Here is a 12,737-nt window from a genome sequence, read left to right as displayed (position 1 = left end):
TTTTTTTAATGTTTATTTATTTTTGAGAGAGGGAAAGACAGAGTGCAAGCTGGGGAGGGGCAGAGACAGAGAGGGAGACACAGAATCCGAAGCGGGCTCCAGGCTCCAAGTTGTCCGCACAGACCCCAACGCGGGGCTCGAGCTCACGAACCGTGAGATCATGACCTGAGTGGAAGTCGGACGTTCAATCGACTGAGCCACCCAGGCGCCCCAAACCATTGCCATTATTATCTTTACTGATCCTTAAATTGTATTATCTTTGCCAGTGGGAATCAATTCAAGTTGGCTCTTGGCTCCTTTTCAGTTATCTTTCATAGTTGCCTTGTTTTCCACTATGCCAAGATGTTCCAGACTCATACTGCACATTTCCTGCCCCAGAGCTGAAATCACCCATTTCTCCAAGCAGCCTTAGTTCCTTTTAGTAGGAAATGGAATGTGTTACTAGACTGGTCATCATTTCTAGGCCATTGTTTGCAGGCCAAAAACTAGGAGACTTTGTTATTGTTTTTTGTTTGTTTTGTTTTTTTGGTTTTTGTTTTTAAGAGAGAAAGAGAGAGAGAGCACGTGCGTGTGCACATAGGTGAGGGAGGGGCAGAAAATCTTAAGCAGGCTCCATGCTCAGTGTGGAGCCCAACTCAGGGCTCGATCTCACAACCATGAGATCATGACCTGAGCCCAAATCAAAAGTCGAGTGGTTAACCAATTGAGCCGTCCCGGTGCCCCTGTTGTTATTGTTTTATAGCCTTATTTAAGATAAAGTACTTTAGTGAACCAGGATTCACTTAATTTTATCAGTCTGATACCTGTACTTCCTTCATCATGAATTCTTTCTGATGACCTCAGCTACAGGTAATACAACATCCTTTGAATTATGCCAACCCCTTCAACAACTTTTATGACAATCAACATATTGATCTTTGATTTAATGTTAATTGTGTATATATTTTATCCTCCCTATCAATTGGAAGTAAGCAGTTGGGAGGGCAGAATTCACATCTTTTTATTCTTTGTTAGAGATAAAATTCCTAAAGTACTCGTTAATGTATTTCCTGACACGTAAATACCCCCCTTTCCTTTATACGCCTCAAAATATGAAGCAATACATGTACTAAAATTTAATATATATATGATTATTAATTGAACCCAACTTTTCAGATATAAAGTACTAAGGACTCTAACTTTAGTAGCAATTAGGTTAAAGATATTAAAATAGTCTGAAACAAGTTTTATTTCACAGATATAAAACAGTTCTGAACATTTACAACTTATACAAAAACTGGTAGCCTTATGTTTTAAAAGGTGCTATCCTAAGACAACAGGAAAAGTTCAAGACTGTGATGACGTCCCAAATTACGGGTTCAGGGAATGGGGAATACGAAGAAAGTATTCTAATCAACTACAAAATCCTGAAACCAGTTTTGATTGAAGGAAAATGAATAATACTGGATTTTCAAACAGTGTGAAATCACACTTTGGTCTGTAAACACATTTAGCTTTGTTTTTTATTCAGATGTATACATTAAACATTCTATAAAACGCCACTAAAATGAACCCTTCAAAGGTTTAATAAAAAAGAGGTAGGGAATGAAAATTAAAGAATCTATTTTGGTAGTTCTTCAATAATAATGCGAGACACTGAATTCCATCCAGTAGAGGCATCTCCTTTCGGGTAATCCGAACAAGTCCCAACCCAGATAGCAACATCCACTAGTCCGGCACCAATTCCTTCACAAAGTCCTTCCACTGCAGAACAGAGATGAAAGGTACATCTTTCTTTAGAACGAAAAGCAAAAATCTTCATCTAAATTTTAGTGCTTTAGCAAGCTGGATAACGAATCTATTTAATGTATGATGAATTAAAAATTCTAACACTTAATCAGGACTTCATAAAGATAAGTTCTCTTTTTCTTACCAAGTAAATATTTTTAAGAGATGTATACCTATCCATTCGATGATATAAGCTTAACAGATAGTTTTCTTACAGGTTTTGACCATAAAAGCAGAGTCTGTTTAGTTCCTGAAAGTTACTGTTTAGGTGACTGAAAACAAAAAAAGCAATTTATTTGACTAAACAAAGGAAGCCTACACTTTTGAAAGCCAAGAGTTTTATTTGATATGCAGGTCTTTTTTAAAGGAAGTCTTTTCCAACACTTACCTATACACTTGACGGCATTCACGGAGAAGAAAGGACTTTTAAAACATTAAAAGAAATTCTAGCATAATCATTATACCAGTCCTCCAATCTGGGAATCCCATTTTTCATAGAATTTCCTCACGGTGAAAAAACAAGCAGCCTTGTTTTTCCTCTGTGTTCTTCTGCTTTATAAATATACAAATTTTCTCAGGGTCTCTGGACTTTCACATGCTAATATACAACTTGCATTCCATCTTACCATGGTTCTTCTATATTAAAAAAAAAAAAAAATCCCCAAGGTCATTTTAACAGACAAAAAGATATGTGTCTGTGTAAGGAGGAAAAGGCACCAAAGGTTGCCAGATTCTTTAAGAAAATGGGTCCCGATATATGAGTAGTGGAGGGATGCCATCATGCGACTGGTCAGATTTCCCATTTGGTAGGTTAGTACAATCCAGCTGAGCCTCAGTAATGTAGATCTGAAGCTATCTCCTTCTTTTAGCGGACACATCAGTGAATCTAAGGTAAGTCCCTCAGAATCCAGTGATATGACTGTGGTTCAGGCCCCTTTCAAAGCGGGGAGAACTAAGCAGTGTGGCCACAATTCCATTTAACCTAGGGCCACACTTGGTGAAAATGCCCAGAAATAATACTCGTGTTCTCCCAAGTTCTGCAGATCCACGGCCTAGAAGCTTGCTCACCTCACACTTGTAATAAGACAAGTTGGGGTCTAGCATCAGTCTTGCAGGAGGAGTCAAAGGGTCACTTCATGGTCTTTAACATATAACATAATGTTTTTTGAATGAATGAACATTTTTGCAATGATAATATACTATTGCAATTTATTAAGCATCTAAAATATGTTGGAATTGGGAGTTCTAGACCTATTTTCCTCCTAGACCCAGGTAACAAAGTAGCATTCAAATGTTTTCAAACTCCCATGGATATGTCCAAGACTTTCAGTCAACCTCAATGTGCTAAGTAGGTCTCCTTTCTCTCAAGAAAGAGTAACAGTGTGAGAGGGAAAGTGACTTTATTATAGGGGTAACCTTCCATAACCTTAACACAGAAACTGTTATGAGTAACAAATTACTTCTGACATTCCACCCAACGGATCACACCAAATGAGTTTCCACAACATGGTTGGGAAATGCTATATTAAATAATTTATAAGGCATATGCACGTATAGGTCACAGTTCATGGGCCTGAGGGCCCATATCATAGCAAGATATTAGCTCAAACACCTTAAAGGTAATACAATAGAAAGTAAGTTACTCATTCCAACGACTATTTAACACATATCACTTCCTAATCAAATCTTAATTTTATATCCAGATTTTTCTTCTTTTAGAGACTGCTTCTCAAGATGCAAAACATATCATCCTTTCCAGCACATGTATCTAAGGACTTAGTGATGAAGCTTTTTAACCGGACCAAAGAGCGGGTTGGGGAGACAAGAGGGCAGGCAAGGAGCTGGTTTCTGCTTTCCTGGACACTGACTCTACTGTCCTGGGTAACACACTTTATTTCCCTGGACCTTCTCTATGTGCAAAAAGAGGGGATTAAAATATCTTCTTTATATCTGAAAGATATGGCGGGGATCTGAGGAAGAATGTGGAAGGGACGCCCTTAATTTCTTAGGAATAAGAAATGTGAGATACTGGTTTCTGGGTTCAGTATCTGACTTGAATCCCCAAAGCATGCTGAAATATAATTTCCTCTGGTTTACAGCGGAGGGATCTCTTCTCTTCCCTCTGCCATTTTTAAGTGCAAGATTAGTGAGAAATCCTTGCAAGAAATCAGGGAAATGGAGCTGGTGATATATACATCTTGTGATTCTCCCAGCATGGGCGGTCATGCTGTGCGATCTCACTGCAACTCAAGAAACCAAATATTGATAGTGGTACGTCTGGGTGATGGCTTTAATCGGCAGCCCCCCAGTTCTATTTCTTGGTATCGTCCAAATTTTCGTGAATGAGCCTTAAGACAAAACAAACCAACCAAGTTTTTTCCCTTACAGTTTAAGCAAACACTGGTTGAAATGAATGTCATTCTTTCACAGAAACAGAGAATGCAATATGGCCATGTTCTCTTCTGCAAGTTCAGCAGACCGTATCCATCCTTTTAAAGGACAAGGCAGAGAAGTAATCTCCTTATCAGTCTATGCTAGTGGATCTCATGAGCATTAAAATAACTGGAAGAGATTCTGCAATCCATTCCCTCAGCAGCCTCCATACCCGTTAAGTCAGACCCCCTGGAGGGGTAGTACTCAGGTACAAGGATTTTTTTAAAGTGCCCCAGTTGAGCCGAATACGTAGCCGTGGTTGAAAACCACTGCTCTATGGCATTAGAGACTGTTTTGCCATTTCATCTAACTCAGTAATTTTCAACCTTGGGGATCTTTTAAAAAATACAGTCTGATCCACAGAGATTCTGACTCAGTTGGTCAGAGGTGGGACCCAGGCATCTGCATGGTTTTTTTTTAAAAGATCCATTTCAGGGAATTCTGAAATGCAACCAGGATGAAGAATCATGTGCTGAAAACCTGCTATAGGTCTCCTTCTCAGAGGCTAGTGAGCCAACATGCCAGCGGATTCAAAACCAGTTTTGGTCTCTAAAGACGTAAGGCACATCATGCAGTCACTATTCTACATACCAGAAGAAGTGCGATGAATATTAATTGTTGAATTGAGTTCAGGGCTTCCTTGGTCCAAATAAATTATGGCTTCAATGGGAAGAGGTCCTGAACATTCAGCTCCGTTGAATGTGAAATACCAGCGCTGACAGCATGCACTTCGGCATTTTAACCGAAGTGAGCCACTGAACAAAACTCGTAAAGCACTGTTGGAGCGCATCTTTGTAAACGTACACTCCTGTCACAAACACAGAAACAAGGTTTTGTTAGCGTTTTCAACTTTCATTAAAATTATGCTTTCAGGGCTGCCTGGGTGCCTCAGTCGGTTAAGCGTCTCCCTTCGGCTCAGGTCACGATCTCACAGTTCATGAGTTCGACTCCCGTGTCGGGCTCTGTGCTGATGGCTCAGAGCCTGGAGCCTGTTTTGGATTCTGTGTCTCCCTCTCTCTCTGCCCCTCCCCTGCAGAGGGGGAGAGAGAGGATCCCAAGCAGGCTCTGCATTGCCAGCACAGAGCCCCATGTGGGGCTCAAACCCACAAAACCGTGACATCATGACCTGAGCCGAAACCAAGAGTTGGACGCTTAACTGAATGAGCCACCCAGGTGCCCCTCAAATTACATTTTAAAAAGCTTAACTTTTACAGAAGGAGAGAGGTTCTCTGCAAGATAGATAAAAGTCTGATATGAGGTACTCTCAGAAAATCAAATTACAGCAGTCTTAAAATTATTCACGCCATTGAAGGTATCTTTTGGTTTTACTCAAAACAGTTAGTCTTCCGTATTTTAAACCAAACCAATCTATATATTGACTTTTTTTGTCCATTCCAAAAAATATGTCCTGAGCCCTTTATGCTGGATGTTACAGTCACAGCAGTAAATGAAACAGAATCTCTGCCCTCGTGGACTTTATATTCTAGACCAGCCCTGTCCATATTCTAGACTAGCCCTGTCTCTATATACTTATTCTTGACCAGTTTCTTTTTTTGAGCAACAGCAAACAGTACCAGGGGTGAAGCACAGGTGGGGGTTTTAGTCTTTACCTATCTGACACAATTAGAAAGCCCGGGTCTTTTTCTCTCATTGCTCTTTGCAAAATTTGTCTCCCCACTGGCTCACGGTCTACTATCTTTCACTTGCAGAAAACTCCCAAACCCATTCTGACCGCTCCTAAGAAACTTAAAAACATATTAAATATGTAGAGTCCACACGGATAGTTGTAGAACTCAGCGACTTTTGATGAACTGTAAGTAACCAGTCCGTCCGAACAGACAGTCTTGAACGGTTTGCAATCGAGCAGACGTGAAAAAGCTGCGGTGAGGAGCATCTCAGAGTGTTCCGAAAGTACAGTCTCTTCTATTTGCATTGGCTGATGGTAGGAGTAGTTACTATCAAGGAATAATACATTGTACATACAGAACCAGGTACGGCACTGGGCAACAAAAGAAGAAAGAGGCTTAGAAATAGCACCAAGCTTCTTCAGCTCTGTGCCATCCCGATCGTCTTGCCAATTGCTTTTGAAGCAAACACTAATTAAAGTGACTAGAATCATGAATCAAAATGCTCTGCCACACAGGCTCTTTTGAGTACTTTTCCCCCACCTCACCGTTACAGACAATTTTTTTTTTTAATTTAAGTTCATTTGTTTGTTTGTTTGTTTATGTATGTATGTATTTATTTATTCATTGAGACAGCGAGCAGAGGAGAGGCAGAAAGACAGGGAGAGAGAAGCCCAAACAGGCTCCACGCTGTCAGTGCAGAGCCCAAGCTCACAAACTGTGAGATCATGACCTGAGCTGAAATCAAGAGTCAGATGCTTAGCTGACTGAGCCACCCCAGGAGCCTCACAATTTTTTTAAAAAAATTTTGTTAATGTTTATTTATTTTTGAGAGAGGGAGACAGAGTGCAAGCTGGGGAGGAGCAGAGAGAAAGGGAGACACAGAATCTGAAGCAGGCTGTCAACACAGAGCCCGACGCGGGACTCGAACTCATGAACTGTGAGTTCATGGCCTGAACCAGTCTGACGCTTAACCGACTGAGCCACCCAGGTGCCCTCACAGACAAACTTTAAATGCTCACTGTAGTATATCTCTGGTCCATTCTACCTCCCGTAAGCTTAGCAATTTTAAGCCACACCTGCTACCCAGAATAAGGACAAATACCAATAGACTTCCCACTTCGAGATAATTCCTATCACAGGGTAGTTTCTTGGAAATTTTTTCCCACTCTTTCGTGGTCTGGAGCCACAGCAGAATTTCTTACACTAATTTAAATTTAAATTCACTTTAGGACAAGAATGGAAGGTTGCTTACCATCCAACACAGACACTCACACTCTCCCTTTTTGTTTGCATTTAAAAAGGGGAGAGTAAGTTATGTTAGATATTATCCGGGCTAAAATAACATGGTGATTTGTCTTAGAAATACCTTTATAAAATCAATTTTGAAAGGTTAGCTTTTTTTTTTCATTAATCCTAACTTAAAAGCTACAGGGTCCCTACTCCTTAATTTTGTAAAAAGTCTTTTAGTAAAAATAAAATAAAATCTCATCCAAAATTCACACTCAACTATGAAAACTCTTAAGTTTTGCTTCAACTTTAAAATAATTCAGACTTCACTTACCGCAATTTTGCCAAGATCAATGCCGTAATTCAGTGAACTCCACGAGCACTGCTTGTAGTTAGGTGTCCAGGACTCCTCAAAGCTTTCCCTCAGGCATTCTCCCTTTTCTCCTTTGAATCCATCCCGACCGGGGATCCCAGGGGTCCCAGGAATGCCATTGGCCCCAGGGCTTCCGTCTCGCCCAGGCACCCCTGCAGGTCCTTGTAAGCACATTCCATTATACTAGAGCAGAAAAAGGAAATAGGGACAAACTCTCACCACTTACGATTCCAAGACTCATTCTGATTAGAATTGCATTTATTTTTGAGCACCTGGAGTGCAGAATCTCTTCATACTACTGGTTCATGTTCTAAATGAGTTATAGAGAACTGATTTTAAAACGATTTCTAAAATGTTAAGATTTCTTTCCTGTTCTTTTCATTGCACAGACTGTAGGCACGCATGCACACACACAAGTCAAAGATGACACAATGTTTTCATTTGCCTGCTTTTTTCTACTGCTTATTAAAAGTATACACAATTTTTAAATAGCTGTACTTCAGCGTGAACATAATTGAATACACTGCCATTTTCTTCTGACCTTATATGCTGTAAAGGGACTTGGATTTCAGAATGATACTTTAAAAAATTTTTATGCAACCATTGCATTATTTGGGGATACTTAGGCTGTTCCTATGTTGTCTGTCATTAATATTATTGTAATGAAAATCTTCATACATAGAGCTTTCTTCATCTTTTGAATTATCTCCCTAAGATATATTCCTAGTGATAAAATTATTTAAAAAGCTTAGTTAATAATTATCTTAAATGGGCGAAACCTTTGAAATGGATCGCACATCTCCTGCTTCTATTTTTATGTGAAGGGAGTGTCACTAGGGTAACACGTCTGGCCTCCAACCTCACTCCTTCTTAGGAGTGAATGACATGGTTACAGGTGACCGCTGGTTTTCATTAGGGTGGCAGGAATCTATCCAACCTCTTAAGTGCTATGATTATTTCTCGGTGTCAGGTAGAAGTTAAGAGCATGAGTTCTTGCACCAGATTCTCTGGATTTTAATCCTGGCTCAACCACATATTAGCTCTGTGAGATAAGGCAACTGACTCAACGTTTCAGTGCCCGTTTGCTTACCTGTCAAATGAAGAAAATAGTAAAGATTCTTACCTTGTAGGGTTCGTATGAGATTGAAGTGAGATAATATATAAAATGTGCTTAGAGCAGTGCGGGCCACAGTAAGCAGTGTATGTCAGCCGTAAGGATTCTTATTATTCCCCCAAGACCATGTGAGGCAGTGATACTGGGCAAGAATGTCTACTCCCTCGGGTGGACCTTGCCAGGGTCTAGAGCTGGGAAAGGCAACATTAGCAAACCTGCCAGCCAGCACACATAAGCCACTCATACCAATGTAGCTGGATAAATGGTAAGGGTGATATTTTATCTCCGTCTAATTCCCATGTCTATTCCTGAATTCGTCCACTTATTAGGGCCCTCCAAACCACAAATGCGATCCACTTAAATTTTTACTTTAACATTCCCCTATTTGTGTAAATTATACTGTCATTCTATATAAAGATCCTGTCCAGTGAGAACAACAACAACAACAACAACAACAAAAAAAAAACCCAAGATTCCTTATAGATTAAAATAACTTCAAAGCTTATCTTTCAATTTCGCCATCTGGGATTAGACATGGTCATATTATAAAATCCAGTAATGATATTGCCTAGGAAGGATCCTCATGTATATAATGTTTCCCAATCAATTTCTTTTCCCATCGCCAGCTTTATGTTTGTTTTTTTACAATTTATTTTAGAAAGAGAGAGAGAGAGAGTGCATGAGAGCAGGGGAGAAGGGCAGAGGGGTATAGAGAGAAGAGAGAGAGAATCTTAAGCAGGCTCCATGCTGATGGGGGGGGGAGGGGAGGCTGGATTCCATGACCTTGGGATTATGACCTGAGGCAAAATCAAAAGTCAGATCCTCAAATGCTGGAGCCACTCAGGGGCCCCTCATCTTTGTTTCAATTTTTTTTTTTTTTTTTTTTTTAGCGTTTATTTCTGAGACAGAGAGAGACAGAGCATGAGTGGGAGAGGAACAGAGAGAGAGGGAGACACAGAATCCAAAGCAGGCTCCAGGCTCTGAGCTGTCAGCACAGAGCCCAAAGCACAGCTCGAACCCACGGACCGCAAGATCATGACCTGAGCCAAAGTCGGATGCCCAACTGACTGAGCCACCCAGGTGCCCTATGTTTTCATAAATGATTTATGTCATGACTTTGGCCACTGTCATTTTCCTGATGTAAGAAAAAAAAAAGCACTATTTATTTATTGCCAAGGAAATAGTAAGAAAAGTATTTAATAAAATTTCAAAAGTATTTGAAGACACGCTAAAATACAAAATATTCTAAAACAGGGGTCCCTGGATGGCTCAGTTGATTAAGCATCCAACTCTTGATTTTGGCTCAGGTCATGATCTTACTGTGGTAAGATCAAACCCCAAGTTGGACACCATGCTGAGTGAGCCTGCTTAAGATTCTCTCTCTCTGCCCATCTTCCACTCGTGTGCTCTCTCTCTCTCTCAAAAAAATAAAAAATAAAGAAATAATCTGCATTTCAGTGACCACATAATTATATCGAATTTGGTTCCACAGGTATTACATCTGTCTTCTCACTTTAAAATGCTAACCCTTGGGGCGCCTGGGTGGCTCTGTTGGTTAAGTGACCAACTTCAGCTCAGGTCATGATCTCTCAGTTGGTGGGTTCAAGCCCAGCACGGGGCTCTGTGCTTACAGCTCAGAGCCTGTAGCCTGTAGCCTGCAGCCCGCTTCTGATTCTGTGTCTCCCTCTCTCTCTCTGCCCCTCCCCCAATCACACTCTGTCTCTCTCTCACTTTCTCTCAAAAATAAATTTTTAAAAGTTAAAAAAAAATAAAATAAAATGAAATGCTATCCCAGCACATGCTTAGTACTAGGCAGGGGTTCTATAAATGTCGGTAGAATGAGCCCCTATTTCTCTCCATGGCCACCAGGGGGCAGAGCTTGCTGGAAGCTTGAAAGGAACGCTTTGAGAGATTCTGTACAAAGAAGCTGCTTTATAGAATCTGTTGAAACCTTCTTAATGACCACATGAACATTTTTTTTCTCCAGCAAAACCAAATCCAATCTACAGGATGCACCTGAGCTTGGCTGCACAGTAAGCTTTTCCAAGCAGGGCGAGATTTGTGGGAAACCGCAGGTACTGAAAATCCATGGAGGAAAAGAAAAAATTGCTAGCTTTATGGAGAAAAGGGGTATTTTGTGTATCATAATTGCAAATTCATAAATGCAAACTGCAGATGAACCACAACCATTTGGTACAGTTTTAAACAACTTAGACACTTAAAATAGAACTGTAGCCCTGAACACATTGTCTGCTTTGTGGAACAAAATTACATAGCACATCACCAAAAAGTGCAGTGTGCAATGGCAGGAATTTTTTTCCAGAGCCTTTGAATCTGGCATAGAACTAGCTGCCAGGGAGTTTGGTTTATTAGCTCAGTTTATAATGGCAACTTAACAAATTCAAAACGGTTTTTATCAAAACAATGCCCCCACTTTATGCCCTGCAATGCCTGTAAACCGTATTTGTCTGCAAATAAGATTGGCTTAAGGACTTAAGTTTATTATGTGCCAAGGAATATGGTAGCTTGTGAAAGGACAGCTCTAGACACAGGGCTAGGTTTGTTGATTTTCGGAGGGAAAGAGCTTTAAGCAAACAGACCTTCCCATAGATTAGCCCTTCAGAAAGCACTTGGGCTATTTGCTGTCCTGGAAACTGTCTTCTCCCTTAGCTCCACTGTGATGCTCCAGCTTGGTGGCCACAGGCTGGGGACTGAGGGTATCTGGAAGAACTGACTACCTGTCTGTCTAAACAGAACAATGAAATGGGTCCTTGGAGGGTTAGTGCGGGGTCCCTTCATTTTCCCCTTCTGGCCTTAATCCCTCTGAACCATTCCGGTCCTGAGCTGTGGTCGTCCAGCAAAGTAAATTGCAGCCCATACTTCCTAGGAAGATGACCCACATGACTCATAGTATTCAAGTTACAAAGAGTTGGACGGATGCTTTGTAAGGGTTGTTATTCTCTCCTGCAGGCAGACGTGGCCACCAGCCCCAACACAGGACACGTCACAGGGCTCTGGGCCAGGCCCACCCAAGGGATCAGCGAGTCTAGGGTCTCCCAGGCAGCTCCCAGGCCCACCTTCCAACCTACCTAAGCTCCTCCTCCTACTCTCATTGCCGCCCTAACCCTCTCCATCTTCCTGGGGTGTGGAGGGCCCTCAGAGGCCAGAAATTATTGGGCGTCTCCCTGTATTTTGGGGCGTCCCACCCGACCCACGTCGCATCTCCGTTCCACGATGGCCCTGCCATTAGGGTCTCCCGTGCGAGTGCCACGACCTCACCGCACGCCTAGCGCAGGTCCTACCTTACACGTGGACGCAGACAAAGCGGGACACCCAGTCGCACGCACGACCCACCTACACAGCTGTACAGACCACCCCGCCCCCAACAGCTGGACTCACGTCCTCCCGGTGCGGCCCGCGGCTCTGTCCCCGCCGCCGCACTCACCAGGTCCACCACCTCCCTCTGCCGGAGCAGCGCCTTTTGCTTCCCCTTGGGGGTCTCGGAGGCGCTCGACGGCGCCCGCAGCTGCAGCAGCAACAGCAGCAGGAGGCCGAGGAGCCGCTGCGGGGAGGCCGCGGCGGGGCCGTGGGGGTGCATCGCGCGCGGCGGCCCGGGGAGGCGCGGAGCAGGAGGAGGAGGAGGAGGAGAAGGAGGAGGAGACGCGGAGCCGGGACCTGATCAGAGTCTGGCCCCGCCGTGCTCCCAGGCCGCCGCAGGCTGCATCAATGCCCCTTTCACCCGCGCGCCTCCCTCCGACTCCCTCTCCCTCCCGCCCCTCTGGACACCCGAGTTTCCATCCTGTAATAGGCCAGAGCCCCTACCCCGAGCCCGACACGGGGCGGGCCGAGAGCCGAGCCCGCCCCCTCCGGCGCCGCCGCTCGGCCCGCCCGGACCCTTGCGGAGAAGCCGCCTGCCGAGTCCGGGCCGGTGGCGGCGTTCCGGCGGCCACAGGTGGAAGCTTGGAGGGCGGGAGTGGAGACGGCACCGCCTAAGTGACCCCTGAGAGGCAAGTGCCCTAACCTGGGTCCACGAACCACCTTCAGGGGTTGTCAAACTGGCACTGCGGGCAAGCTCTTTTTAGGAGGTGACATTGGGAGGCGCAGAACCATAGGTATCATCAGGTTCGCCCAGGGGCCCATGACCCAAATGACTAAGATTCAGTGTTTCAGAGCCGCCTGCTTGGGCTCAGTGGGT

The 12,737-nt window shown here is 43.2% G+C and overlaps 1 protein-coding gene across 1 annotated transcript; it reads right to left on the bottom strand.

Annotated features, from left to right (window-relative positions):
- Positions 1–1,210: 1,210 nt before the first annotated feature.
- On the bottom strand, positions 1,211–12,320 carry CTHRC1 (collagen triple helix repeat containing 1). Its single transcript, XM_058698753.1, has 4 exons — positions 11,988–12,320; positions 7,390–7,611; positions 4,792–5,008; positions 1,211–1,743 (listed from the first exon to the last, which is right to left on the bottom strand). Exons 1-4 carry the CDS (start codon positions 12,138–12,140, stop codon positions 1,601–1,603), a joined length of 735 nt encoding a protein of 244 aa, XP_058554736.1. The 5' UTR covers positions 12,141–12,320; the 3' UTR covers positions 1,211–1,600.
- Positions 12,321–12,737: the final 417 nt, after the last annotated feature.

Source organism: Neofelis nebulosa, chromosome 14 (genome assembly GCF_028018385.1).
Source record: "Neofelis nebulosa isolate mNeoNeb1 chromosome 14, mNeoNeb1.pri, whole genome shotgun sequence".
Lineage (NCBI taxonomy): Eukaryota > Metazoa > Chordata > Mammalia > Carnivora > Felidae > Neofelis > Neofelis nebulosa.
The sequence above is the reverse complement of the archived record's forward strand: the minus strand, read 5'-3'. Positions and strand labels throughout refer to the sequence as shown.